The following is a 14,664-nucleotide window of genomic DNA, read 5'->3' on the forward strand; positions in this document are numbered from 1 at the left end:
GCTACTACTACTACTACTACTGCTACTACTACTACTACTACTACTACTACTACTACTGCTACTGCTACTACTACTACTACTGCTACTGCTACTGCTACTACTACTACTACTACTGCTACTACTACTACTACTACTACTACTACTACTGCTACTGCTACTGCTACTACTACTACTACTACTACTAATAATAATAATAATAATAATAATAATAATAATAATAATTTTATATAAAATAGTTTTTATATTTCTATTTTTTAATTTCTATGTTTTCTTCATATTATTATTATTATTATTATTATTACTATTATTAAATTTCTGGTTTAGCACTTTGCGTGATATATTTATGTATATTTACATATATATATATATTTTAATATATTATTATTATTATTATTATTATTATTATTAAATTTCTGGTTTAGCACTTTGCGTGATGCATTTATGTATATTTACATATATATTTTAATATATTATTATTATTATTATTATAAAACAACAACAACAACATTTAACTTTGAATAATTTAAGACTTTTACTAGTAGTGTTAAACTTTTACTTTGAAAGGCGTCACCTTCCGCGTTTTCAGTTGCTTAGCTGCGTTCACACGGACGAGTCCAGAATCGGGCCGGGAGGGTTCTGCTGTTGTCTCTGCTCTCCGGGGATGATCCGACCTCTTCTGTTCTGAAGTGGTTCTGTTATCGGTCCACTGAGGGTGGCGTTAGGTGACCGTCCGTCGGTGGTGGGCAGCGTCCTGATGTGTTTGTTATTGTAAGTTGGGGTTGTCGTGTCTGCCGTTGTGTGTGTGTGTTGCACTGATGTGGTGGGTACTCCTCAGGCTGAAAGACCTCACCGTTCTCTGTCCTTTCTGTATTGTGTGTAGATCTGTCTGTCTGCCTGTCTGTCGATCTACCTGCCTATCTGTGTGTCTGTCTGTCTGTCTGTCTATCTACCTGTCTGTCTGTCTTTCTGTCTACCCTTCTACCTGTCTGTCTGTCTGTCTGTCTCTCTATCTACCTATCTTTCTGTCTGTCTGTCTCTCTATCTACCTATCTTTCTGTCTGTCTGTCTCTCTATCTACCTGTCTTTCTGTCTGTCTCTCTATCTACCTGTCTGTCTGTCTGTCTGTCTCTCTATCTACCTGTCTTTCTGTCTGTCTGTCTGTCTCTCTATCTACCTGTTTGTCTCTCTACCTGTCTGTCTCTCTATCTACCTGTCTTTCTGTCTGTCTGTCTATCTGTTTTTTATTAATATATCTTCACTGTCCGGTGAAAAACGTGTCTCCATTTGTTGCGATTTTTACTTTCTGCATCATTTGAACTCCGCCGCTGTCCTTTACCTTGTGAGAACATTTCATCATGACTGGACCAATAGAACTGCTCCAAAATTGCTTAGAATAAAAAATTTTCTATTAACTTACATTGAAGCTAAAGAAGGTTTTTGTCCTCTCCTGTAAAGTTTCTATTTTGGAGATCCTTGTTTTTCATTGAACAGCGATGACATGTAAAATTACAATAAAGGACATGTATGTTAAAGATAAACTACTGACATAAGTAGTCAACAACAGGAAGCACAGAAAACAATAATTTTCTTGCACTACAATACCCAGAATGCATTATGCAAATGCTTTATGCCAACACTGGAGCTATGCAGCTGAAGAAATCCTGACAGTACTTTTCTCTCCACAGCTCCTTTAAAATAGTCTTTTTATCCCTCCAGGTTCCCATGTAGAGTAGCTCACAGTCAAGGTGGCTTCCCAACTCGGTAACGGGATGGACCAAGAAAAGCGGGATAAGCTGTCTGAGTTGGTGGAGGAGTTGACTACCTCTGGAGAACCACAGCTCAATGAAGCAAAAATGAAAGAAGTTAAAAAGATTTGCAAGTAAGATGGATATTATGGACTGAATGGTAGTTGATGGGATTAAATCTCACTGAAAGGATCCAGTTTTTTCAACCCAAGCTACTAATTTTACCTACCGTCACCTGCCGTATGTCTCCAAACGTTCACTCACAGTTTTCCTTAATTATCTTTCCACCCTGCAGAATCTCCAACGACTACATCGACCATTTCTATCACCTCATCATGAGCCAGCTAAACCAGGATCACGCTGAGATTCGCCTCTCTGCCTTCCAGATGGCGACTGAGCTGTTCAGCCGTTCTCACCACTTCAGAGTCCTCCTCGTAACTAACCTCCAGGAGTTTTTAGAGCTAACGGTGGAGACGGACATTGAGCAGCCGCTGCCGCCACCTAAAGAAGTAGCCAAGAAGCTCAAGAGCCAGGCCATCCAGACTGTGCAGGCATGGCAGGCCACATATGGAGAGGCCTATAAGAAGCTGGCATTGGGCTATCACTTCCTCAAGAAAGTTAAAAAGGTAAGTCTTTACAGATCCTTCAGTCTAAATGAATGGCTGTTCATTTTTCCTGCAGATTGGTGCTAAATCTGATTTACTTTCACAAGGACACAGTGTTATTAGGCAGTGTGGGACAGTGTTATTAGGCGGTGTGGGACAGTGTTATTAGGCGGTGTGGGACAGTGTTATTAGGCGGCGTGGTACAGTGTTATTAGGCGGTGTGGGACAGTGTTATTAGGCGGCGTGGTACAGTGTTATTAGGCGCTGTGGTACAGTGTTATTAGGCAGCGTGGTACAGTGTTATTAGGCGGTGTGGGACAGTGTTATTAGGCGGTGTGGGACAGTGTTATTAGGCGGCGTGGGACAGTGTTATTAGGCGGCGTGGTACAGTGTTATTAGGCGGTGTGGGACAGTGTTATTAGGCAGCGTGGTACAGTGTTATTAGGCGGCGTGGTACAGTGTTATTAGGCGGCGTGGTACAGTGTTATTAGGCGGCGTGGTACAGTGTTATTAGGCGGCGTGGTACAGTGTTATTAGGCGGCGTGGTACAGTGTTATTAGGCGGCGTGGTACAGTGTTATTAGGCGGCGTGGGACAGTGTTATTAGGCGGTGTGGTACAGTGTTATTAGGCGGTGTGGTACAGTGTTATTAGGCGGTGTGGGACAGTGTTATTAGGCGGTGTGGGACAGTGTTATTAGGCGGTGTGGGACAGTGTTATTAGGCGCTGTGGGACAGTGTTATTAGGCGCTGTGGTACAGTGTTATTAGGCGGTGTGGTACAGTGTTATTAGGCGCTGTGGTACAGTGTTATTAGGCGGTGTGGGACAGTGTTATTAGGCGGTGTGGTACAGTGTTATTAGGCGCTGTGGTACAGTGTTATTAGGCGGCGTGGTACAGTGTTATTAGGCGGTGTGGGACAGTGTTATTAGGCAGCGTGGTACAGTGTTATTAGGCGGTGTGGTACAGTGTTATTAGGCGCTGTGGTACAGTGTTATTAGGCGGCGTGGTACAGTGTTATTAGGCGGTGTGGGACAGTGTTATTAGGCGGTGTGGGACAGTGTTATTAGGCGGTGTGGGACAGTGTTATTAGGCGGTGTGGGACAGTGTTATTAGGCGGTGTGGGACAGTGTTATTAGGCGCTGTGGGACAGTGTTATTAGGCGGTGTGGGACAGTGTTATTAGGCGGTGTGGTACAGTGTTATTAGGCGGTGTGGGACAGTGTTATTAGGCGGTGTGGGACAGTGTTATTAGGCGGTGTGGGACAGTGTTATTAGGCGGTGTGGGACAGTGTTATTAGGCGGTGTGGGACAGTGTTATTAGGCGGCGTGGTACAGTGTTATTAGGCGGCGTGGGACAGTGTTATTAGGCGGCGTGGGACAGTGTTATTAGGCGGCGTGGGACAGTGTTATTAGGCGGCGTGGTACAGTGTTATTAGGCGGCGTGGTACAGTGTTATTAGGCGGTGTGGTACAGTGTTATTAGGCGGTGTGGGACAGTGTTATTAGGCGGTGTGAGACAGTGTTATTAGGCGGTGTGGTACAGTGTTATTAGGCAGTGTGGTACAGTGTTATTAGGCACTGTGGTACAGCCAGAGACAGACACACCTAGATGCCGTGTCGAATCCAGTCAGATACGTCAACAGTGCCGACAATTTTAGGTGGTCAACATCGCTGCTGGACTGCATCCAGTACCATTACAGAGCGGCAGTTTAAGAAAAATAATGTCCAGAATTCCACTATTTCAAGAATATTACTCTCAGAAAGTGGGACAGGATCCACACTCCTGTCTGTATGATGTTATGTGTAGATATGGTCGTGTGGTTGGTGAGGCAGAGAACATGTTGATGTGATTGTTTTTCCTCTGGTTTTATATGAAGCTCATTTATTTAATGGTCTACTCAGAAGGTCTTAACTGTATCTAGTATCTGGCAGCTACTGTTTTTTAAATATGGCATTTGTCTAACTTGAGTGATGTGACTATACTATACTATACGCTTCTGCACCCTTATGTCCTGGTTCCTTACACCTGGTACGCTGGTTAGATGGGTAATCAGATTCTGCACAAGCTCAGCTCTGTTATGGTTCACGTGGTGGTGGAAATGAGGGCAAAATGCGTGATCATGGATTAGTAACTGCACTGTGCTGTACTGGTTATCAATACTGATTATTGGTGCAAGCTACCTCAACCTATTTGTTTTCCTTCTTTTTCCCAGGTAGATTTTCAGGATGTTGAAGCCAGAACGCTGGCTGAGCGAAAGAGACAGGAGGAGAAACAGCAGAGACTTGAGAGAATTTATAAAGAGAAGCTTGAAAAGGCAAAGCAGGAGATGGAAGGTATGACTACACATCTTTCTATTATATCTAAGCCCTTACGCCGTTTCTTATGAAAGTAATCTTCAGAAGAGAAAATGACTTCATTCAGAATAACTTCACAGACATTTGTGAAGGTCATCTTTAACATTGAGTGCAGTCAGTGCACTCAATAATCCGATCATAATCAGATTTCTGCACTTATCCGATTACTCAAATGGTCATGTAAACACCATACTCAGATCTGCTGGAGCCTATCCCAGCGGCCATTGGGCTGAAGGCAGGATACACCCTGGACAGGTCGCCAGTCCATCGCAGGGCATGTAGACTCCAAGTGCATCTAAACCTGTTGATCGGATTACTGACAGAATCTGATTTTCTGCTTTTATCAGACTATTAAGTGTTATAAACGCTCTCATTGTGTCTAAATATCTTTTTTTCTCAGAAATGTACTCCGAGATCGAGGAATCCCTGACTGAGATCAACAACTGCATGACGTTGCTCATGCCGGACAACTTCAGCCTGTTTAGCACCGAGCCAAACGTGCCCAGCAGCAGGGCGACCTCAGCATGTGCTGAGCCTGACCGAGACATGGGTGTCTGGGATGAACAGCCGTGCTGCAGCAAAGACCTGAGCGATGGGGGTGATGGAAGGATGGCAGAGGACAGCAAAAATGCTGAGGAGAAAGAGGAGCCTGGCGAAGAGGCTGACATGGAGGAGGGTCCGGATGGGGACATGTTTATCCGTAGCACCGGGCTGATGTCTCATACCTATCGGCTGGACCTGAATGTGTCTTTAGGTTAGTTGGCTTTTGATCTCTAATGTTATTTGTAGACCTAAAACTAGCAGTTATTTCTTTAATTAGTCAATCTGTCGACTAGTATGTGATTAATCAGTGGAGCCATTGTGCCTTCTTTGGTTTCCTCTCACTTTGCCCCATCACAAAGATTATGTTTACTTTTATGGTGATATGAACATAAAAAGAACAAAAAACTCCAGCAGCACTGCTTTGTCTGATCCACTCAGACCAGCGCTACACACACTAACACACCACCACCACCACGTCAGTGTTACTGCAGCGCTGGGAATGACCCACCACCCAAATAGTACCTGCTCTGTGAGGGTCCATGGGGGTCCTGACCACTGAAGAACAGGGTAACAGAGTATCAGAGAAACAGATGGACTACAGTCTGTAACTGTAGAACTACAGAGTGCAGCTATACAGTAAGTGGAGCTGATAAAGTGGACAGTGAGCGTAGAAATAAGGTCATAATGTTATGCCTGGTCAGTGTATGGTTAAAAGCAGTCGGTCAGTATTCCAATGATATATACATGCATACATATACACATACATAAAATACCAAACCATATTAATAATAATGGTAATAATTAACATAATTGTAATATTCTTAATACACCATTTCTGTATCAGACACATTGTTTTAATAGTCATCCCAGAGGGCCTGAGCCAGGCCAGCCTCAACCCCAGCCCTGTTTTGAACTAGATTCCGGTGATGTGCATCAAGAACGGTCATACTTACAATAATTCATATTATTTGATGATTTGTAATTTTGTGACCTAATCTGTGTTTGTCCCTAGATTTGAATGTGAAGGAGACTGAAGAGAATGAGGCAGTAGTGAACAATATAAGAGACCTGCACAGACTCATCAGCAGCAGACACCTTCCTGTTGTCCAGTCTTGGATTCAGGTATGCAGTGGCCACAGTTTGAGAGCTCAGAATCAGTTTATCCAACTACACTTGAACTAACGCTAGTTTGGGCTTTTAAAGTTTTACGTGATGAAGTGCATTTAAGGAAATTCAGTTAACCTCTTCAACTCCTCGGGACCACCGGTGGTTCCAAACCGCACTTGGTCGTGTTCTTCATAACGTTCATATTCCATAAGCTCCATTCAGAAGCTGGGCGTCGTGTGAGGCTGTAGCTCTTCTCTCCAGTCTAATAGACGGTGATGTCATTTTAAACCCTTATAATAAAAGAAGCTGAACTCAGTTTGTTTTTCTACTGAAAGTCGACCCGTTTTTCCCCAAATGGCTTTGGCTTTCAGCAGTGAATTGTAAGCATATAGCAGCATGTGTAATCATAAAATGCATTTTCTGTTCATTTGAGGGGAACTTTTACCAAAAAAACCCCAATAAATAAATAAAATAAAAATGATAATCTTTTTCATGTAGTTATTGAATAAGTTGCCTTTTATATTAGGCAATATTTTATTGCCTGATCATTTAAATTGAGATGGAAAAACCAAAATATACCCTGGTGAATCAGAGGTAAATTTTCTGTTAAATGTTTTCCTGACGCTGACATATTAACAACATAAGAACCATGTTGACTGGAAATTAAATAAATATCTAGTAATAATACTGTTTCCAGCCCACAGTACTGGGGCTGCATATTAATTATGTTTTCACTCTTGCCTTTGCATTTTGACCCTTTTAACCCAAGCTAGTAACTATTCATGCACTTCTTTTTGTGTTTTAAGGAACTCTAATTCTGTATGCTTTGGTCTCCAGGTTTTTACGAAGGTTGGTGTGGAGGAGCAGCTGATGAGGCGAGCCACTGACCTCAAGAAATCTCTCGAGAAAGCTTTGAGGAAACATGACGAGCTTCATATAGACTACAAAACAAGATGGAGAAGAGTGGTGAGCCTCCCTCAGTTTCTTTCTGCCAGGCTGTGTATATAAGAGTATATTACTGCTGTTGGAGGAAAACCTCGTATCTCCAAAATGGTAATTTTACAGGAGAAGGAAAAAACATACTTGACTTTCAATGTAAGTCAATGGAACCAGAGTTTTTTCCAAGTCATTTTTGGCCATTCACTTTGGTCCATCCTTCATGAAATTTACACGGAAAAGAGAAGCCAACAGGCATTTTCAAATTATGTTAAAAACCGAAAATCGAGAAAAATGGAGATGTGAGGTTTTTTGTTATGACAGCAGCGACATAAGATCGTATAAAAGACGCTCCTTTGACTGTAAAGCAAAAATAAGTAACCAGCGTTCACCAGGAGATGGCACCATTTCACAACATATGAGACTGATGTGTCCAAGTTCAGCGGGATTGTGCAAGAGAACATCCTGATTTTGATCACTCTATAAGAGATTCCACTTTACTGTTTTCTAGAAAGGACTGGAGAAGTCTAATATTTGTAATTTCTAAAGGAATATCAGTTTTCATGGGAATTCTCCACTCGCCATTCAGTGCCATAACTTCAAATTGATGACAGAATTTCCAACTAAATCGCTACAGCAATGAGCAAATGGGTAGTGGAACATTTTGCAAATGCGCTGACAATAGTAGCGAGGAGCCAATGCATCAGGCCTGAGATTAGCTCGGCGAGCGAGTCAGGAGGCACAGCTCGGCTGTTAATGGAGATCGGCGCAGCGCAGGGCGGAATGGGACACACCTAGCAGTTAGGAGACACATCATTATGACACATGATATCCGCTTTTAACTGGGCGAAAAGAGCGAGCTGGGGAGAGGGAACGGAGGCGAGTGACAGTGACAAAGCGCTTTACCGCACCCTATAAAGGTTTATCACTGTCAGCGGCCATTTCCAATGCAAAAAGCCAGTGCTTTGTGATAAAGCAACAACTTAAAGCCCTTTATCATAATTAGTTTTTCCTTTTTACCCTTAAAAGCATTCCATTACTTTATTCGCTTTATCATAGCCCTGACACGGATAGAATTGCTTTTTTTTTTGGCTATGCAATAAACGTCTGCTGATTTGTCAAATGGTAATATTGCAAAAAGAAATGTAAAAACATTAAATAACTGCTTTTTTCCTTTAAGTTGTGGATTTTACACTTAATTACATGTAACTGTTTTTATTTTGGCATAAAATTCAAATTCAAATGGCATAAGACCTGAAATAACATTACAAATAACAGTGCTTCACTCAACGTAAATTTACAAACAAACAAACAAACAAACAAATAAAATGCGAGGGGTCACTTACTCTCTCGTTGTTCTAATGATGACGTTAAGGAAATGTTTACCTTATACATAAAGCTTTGGCGCTCTTAGCTTGCCCATCAGATAACGGCGGCTGTTGACGTTGCGAGCAGGCGTAATGCACTGCTGTGTTGTGATCGCGCAGCCTCCGTTTAATTATTGGTCACGGGGGTTTTGTGTTAAGCACCCTGAATTTGTAGAGCAGACACCTTTTCGACTTCCCAAAAGGGGAGCACATTTACCATGCGGCCAGGGGGAATATTGCATTGTTTACACCGATAAGCCATCTTATCAGGACGGTGAGGAAGAGCAATAATTGATGTGTCTCAGAGTGGTACCCCCCCACCCCACCGCCCCCCCACCCCCCCATTGGCAAATTCAAGATAAACCACGTCTATCGAGGTTCCTTTCTTCATTCCAGACCTATCAGGGATTCTTTACTGTGTTTTCTGCAATTCCAGGGTAATACCTTATTAAGCTGGATTTAAGCAAAGGGTTTGGCTGTAACGTAAATTTAATACGTTTTGGATCCAAACTGATTCATAAATATGAAACAAAGGCCTGAACTGTTAATCTGTGCTTGACCTCACCTGGGAATGGCTAAGAACAGAGTCTTAACCTGCAGTTTTATTGATATCGGCAAAAATATAGCTAATTACTGGCTCGTTTGATGTGACGACAGATCCCGATGATGGATCAAAGCCAGACTGGTTACTGACGATATAAAAATATTTATCGTTATGCTAAATGGTCACATTATGTCAGAACATGCTTTTCTGAGAATAATTTGGAGAAACCTAAAGAACCCAGAACACCAACCATGTTTCATTAGTAAGGGAGTTTAGTTGGGACCGTTTAATTAGATTTATGTGGATTTAGCAGCCCAGTGTGTGAAACATTAAACGGAATTTCCACAGAGATATATATAAAATAAAAATATGTATTTATTTCATTTCATTTTGTGAGGCAAAACAGTTTTATTATTATTATCATTCCATATAAACACTTAGACACATGTAGTTTCACCGGTTGTTTTGGATAAAATTGGCTATTTTTACATTGTGGACACTATGACTCCTGGTTCCTAAAACCAGCACTGTAAAGATGTTTTCTGTACAATGAATCATTTCACATCAAATTACATCTGAATGATTGGAATCTTCTAGAAATTTTGAAAAAGGGAATTTCAGTTTCAGTAAAAATGTAAAAAAAGTTTCTTTAAAAAAATTTCTTTTTTTAAATTAGATTTTTTTTTCTCTGCTCCAAAAATAAAATATTATAGTATACGTATAAAAAGAAAATCTAAAATACAAAAATAGATGTTTTATATAAAGTAGTGTATCGGAATTTTAAGAATCAGTATTGATCACAAAATATTTACATCGATCAGGTCCGATTTAAAAATCATCAGAGTGCAGTTCTACAAATTAAGATTTATTTTTTCACTTTTTTCTCATTCTGCCCATTGTTTCTGCCTAATTTTGATTTAATTTATTAATCTAGTTTGTTACCTGTCTCTAATTCTCTGCTGGCGGTTACATTTCATTACAAGATAGACATTAAATGCGTCATAGTATTTAAATTCTAGGAGTTTTATGGAAATGGATCCCTTTCAAATTTACTCATCAAATCTGACCATACCTGACCCGAATTTAACCCCAGGGGAGAACCGTTGGGGCTCTAGGGGCGTTGAGGTCTCATTTACTCCAATCCTCCAGACAGCAGCAGTTTCTGAGAGGGCCTATTACACTGTGGTGAATTAAGAGACCTCCATCCATCACCTGCTGTTTATCTACATCACCCACATTTTCAGCAACCATCAAACCAACGTCACTATTGCTTACCTATAATCGCTAATCAAACTTCAGGCCATGTTTAAAAGCAGGAGATGACTTTAAGTGGTAGTCCAATTTCATCTAAACAAAAAAAACATTCTGTCTTCAGTGGCGCATCGCTGTTGTCGGAACAAAACCTCATATGTCCATTTTTTTCGTTTTTGACTATCTAAAAAATGCCTGTTGTCCTTTATGTTGTGTGTAAATTTCATGATAATTGGGCCAAAAGAAACGGCCCAAAATGACTTGGAAAAACTTCTGCTTCCACTGACTTGCATTGAGAGTAAAGTATATTTTTTCCTTCTTCTGTAAAGTTACCATTTTGGAGATACAAGGTTTTCTTCCGACAGCACTGATATGTTTACCTACCAGCTTTTGAATACTTTTTAATGCATTACCATCAGTGAGTTGTATTTTCTTTCTTTTGTGTGCTTAAAATGGTGCAAAGAAACACCTGAAGGTTATTTCCATAAAAGGCAAGCAGTCCTTACCTTCCAGAACATGCATCTCAAAGTAGGCTCCTACATATCACTAGAATAATGTATGCAAAGTTGGTCGCTTTTAAAGTGAAGCGCTGTCTCAAAGAGGCGCTTTGTGGCAAAGGAACGTTAAATTGCCTCTAGAGACGATGGCGGGCAACTTCACGAGGTTCTCTCTCTCGCGGGCAGCCTGAGTACCCCGCAAAGCTTCGGAGCATTTCATTCCATTCGGCGGCCAGCGAGCCTGCCAGTCCATACACCTGAGTTATTGGTTTGCTGTAATAATTTGCAAGACCTTCCCAGTAAGAGAGGAGATTAGCATATAAATAGCAGATGCACGGAGGACCATCACAGCTGAGTACATTTAATTTTTAGTTTATAAGATTGAATGGGTTTTTAAACGCATAGCCATCAAACTTGGCCAAAGACAAATGAAGTCGAGAGTTCAGTTGTCCGAGGCTGCCTCCTCGGATCATTTTTTAAAAGGATAACAGACTTGCTTAAAGGAGTGCGCCCGCCGGCCGCTTCCCTGGGCACAAAGTAATTGAGATTGCTTACAGAGTTAATTAGACCATACAAAATATATTGGGAGGGCGCAGAGAGCACTTTTGGCCCTGCTGGAATGTGTTTTTCCTCATAAGTGGGGGATATTTAACCGGAACCTCATTTTCTGCCCCCTCTCCCAGCCAAGGAGACGGAGGTTGACACAGCCGCCGCGCAATCAATAGAGTTCACCGCGAATGTCTTTAAGCGGTCTACTCGGGAGCACGCGTGGTGTTTAATATTCACTTTTATTCTGCATGACCTGCTCTGTTAATGCTTAGGCCTTTTTGCCTTGCTGGGAGATGATATCTCACTGTTTCTACTAAACACCCAGTTAACCTCTTATACTGAATTTTCATGACCAAATCGTGAGGCACATTATTCAGTAACTGCATGAAATAAATGTACGTTTTTATTTATTTATTTATTTATTTTGTAAAAGCCCCTCAAATGAACAGAACGTGTGTTTTATGATCTCCACATTTCACTATACGCTTACAATTTACTGCTGAGAGCCAAAAATCTCCGACGCTCTTTGTGTTATTTTCTAAAAGTGATGTTTCCAGAGCAGATCACTGAAGAGACGCCGTCTGTTTATAGTTTAGAGCCCAGATTTGGGGAAAAATGGGTCGACTTTCAGTAGAAAAACAAAGTTCAGCTTCTTTTATTATAAGGGTTTAAAATGACATCACCGTCTATTAGACTGGAGAGAAGAGCTACAGCCTCACACGACGCCCAGCTTCTGAATGGAGCTTATGGAGTATGAACGTTATGGAGAACATGACCGAGTGCGGTTTGGACCCACCGGTGGTCCCAAGGAGTTTAAGAGGTTAACTGAATTTCCTTAAATGCACTTCATCATGTAAAACTTTAAAAGCCCAAACTAGCGTTAGTTCAAGTGTAGTTGTATTGCTGATTTGTTTTAATTAGACCAGTCTGTGATTAGCAAGGAGCAGTAGACAATAAGAAATGCCATATAAATGTAGTGTTGTGTTGCTGTTAACCTTTTTATCATTTTATTTTTATTATGTCATATGAAAAGGCCGACTTCTCATTACAATATTTAGTTAATGATGTTCAGATGAACATAAATGCTCTAAAATTACTTTTTAAAAAAAAACTCGTTCTGCTAACTTTCATTGAAAGTTAGGAATGTTTGTCCTTTTCCGGCGAAGTTACAAGGTTTTATTCCAACCACAATTTGTTAACAGCATGCGCACTTTAGCTCAGTATGCTGGTCAGACTTTGCGCTCACTGTGGAGCCATTTTTCCTTCCGAAAAACTTTCCAGGAGCACTTTTACTAGAGAAATGAAAAGAAGTGTTCTTTATTCCTTACGAGTTATAGAGGCAGGCAAGCCAAATGGTGTGTTTTAAATGCAAAGGAGACACTAAAAAGTGGGCTCCATACGTTAACTGGGACTGTGTCAGCGAAATGCCCCCATATAGAGACCGATTCTCTTCACCACGGCTTCTTCTGTAGAAGACTTACAATGCTGCCATCACAAGTTGGCAGTGCAGATTTTATCACAGCAGAATTAAAGTGAATTAAAAATAAAATAGCGCCGGCTGGCCAAGAGTTTCGGTTCTGTTCTTTTGGTAATCTTTTTCCACCGCTTTTTAATCCATCAAGGTGGAAATAACTGCATTAGATTAAAAAAAGACAACACTTATAAACAAAATAGCAATCTCCTTTTCCGCGATTGTTTGCTGCAAGGAATGAAAAACTGTACCAGTGTTGGGAATAATGTTAAGTCCCCCCCCCAATTTAAGTTACTTTTAAGATACAGGTTCACTATGTTGGTCTAAGGATCTCCACCAGGAATTCAGGGCCAATTCTCAGCTAATAATGCAACATTTAACCAGAAAGAAATGAGTAAAACTGTTTGAATGTTTACCTAATAACTAAAAACAGGTGAACGCTGTGCGAACAAGTGAAACCCATGTTTTCTACTAATTACACGGTATTCATTTCTTAAACATTTCTGATTTTGCTTTTATTACAAGGCCTAAGTAGCCAGTGCCCTGCAGTGCCTTTCTCAGAGGTATATGCCTCCTTCTCCCCACATGCTCTCATTATTATGTATAACATTTAGAACAGATTTGCAGACTCTGGCCTTTTAAAGTGCGGCTGTGTGTTCGGCTAAGGGCTTGTTTTCCTCCGCGGCTCCAGTAAAAGTGCAGCTATCACTGCGCCTCACTCAGCCAACACTGCCAGCGCGAGTAATTGAGACCTCATCCAAAGACAGTTTATACCTTAATCTGCAATTGTCAACACGGCCCGCCCGCGGTAATGAAAAAGAAAATAAAAAAAGAAAGCGGAGGAATAAAAAGGAGTAGGCAAAGCGAGCTTTGATCACCCTTTAGTGCCTGATATAGAGGTAATCATGGAGGCAATTAAGCAGAATAAATGGAAAAAAAAAAAACGTGCCTGGGAACTGCACCTCGCGCAATGCCCTCGAAAAAGGAAGGGCACACACATTATGTATACCATTTTATGAAAACGACCCCCATATTTAAAAACTGGCATTCTGTTATGCATTGTAGCGCAGGGAACGGTTAAGCACCTTTTGAGTAAATTAAAAGGCATAAATTCTGTTTAGCGCTGATGCGGACGCCTCCCCAAGCGCAGGGTTTCTCGTGCCGAGTGGAGCGGAGGAGAGGAGGGGAGGAGGGGGATAAGAAAGCCTTGGGTTGCTTTTCACCTTTCATAAATTCCGGCCCGGGATTTTCTATACCTTAAAAAGAAAAAAAAAAAGAAAAGAAATAATAATTTGCAGGCCTGCGGCTCATTGTTATTCTGTATAGATTGATGGTGGTCATTTACCCAGCTGGGGAAGTTAAGTGCTCCTGTCATTCCTGAAGAGCATAATTGGGAGGTTCCACAGGTCAGCACCGGTGACAGTTTTCTCTTTTGATTAGTGTTAGAGTGATAACAAAACTTACAGGTCGGGTGATGGATGAGCACGTGCAGGCTCCAGGCGGGAGAGGTGTTGTGGGGGGTGGGTGGGGGGAGCAGAGCTCACCTGCCACCTCAAACCACCAGCAAGCCAGGCAGCCTGTTAAATTAGTGTTTAAAGGCCCCAAATGCATAACTTTGTATTGGTTTGTATATTATGGATTCAGGTATTAAAACAATGGGTATCAGTTTCACCTCAGAGCTCAATAGTAAAGAATTA

General features: G+C 41.3%; 1 protein-coding gene across 2 annotated transcripts in view; it reads left to right on the top strand.

Moving 5' to 3' along the window:
* The first annotated feature begins 577 nt into the window (after positions 1–577).
* The window catches only part of uvssa (UV-stimulated scaffold protein A), a 34,681-nt gene continuing 20,594 nt past the window's right edge, over positions 578–14,664 (top strand). For both annotated transcript variants that reach the window (XM_017712517.1, XM_037540303.1), the window contains exons 1-7: positions 578–768; positions 1,717–1,879; positions 2,041–2,371; positions 4,561–4,681; positions 5,103–5,456; positions 6,258–6,367; positions 7,190–7,318. In XM_017712517.1, the coding sequence (XP_017568006.1) occupies positions 1,770–1,879; positions 2,041–2,371; positions 4,561–4,681; positions 5,103–5,456; positions 6,258–6,367; positions 7,190–7,318 (1,155 nt within the window). In that variant the 5' untranslated portion in view covers positions 578–768; positions 1,717–1,769. The remainder of the gene's footprint in view (positions 769–1,716; positions 1,880–2,040; positions 2,372–4,560; positions 4,682–5,102; positions 5,457–6,257; positions 6,368–7,189; positions 7,319–14,664) is intronic.

Source organism: Pygocentrus nattereri, chromosome 8 (assembly GCF_015220715.1).
Source record: "Pygocentrus nattereri isolate fPygNat1 chromosome 8, fPygNat1.pri, whole genome shotgun sequence".
NCBI classification, from domain to species: domain Eukaryota; kingdom Metazoa; phylum Chordata; class Actinopteri; order Characiformes; family Serrasalmidae; genus Pygocentrus; species Pygocentrus nattereri.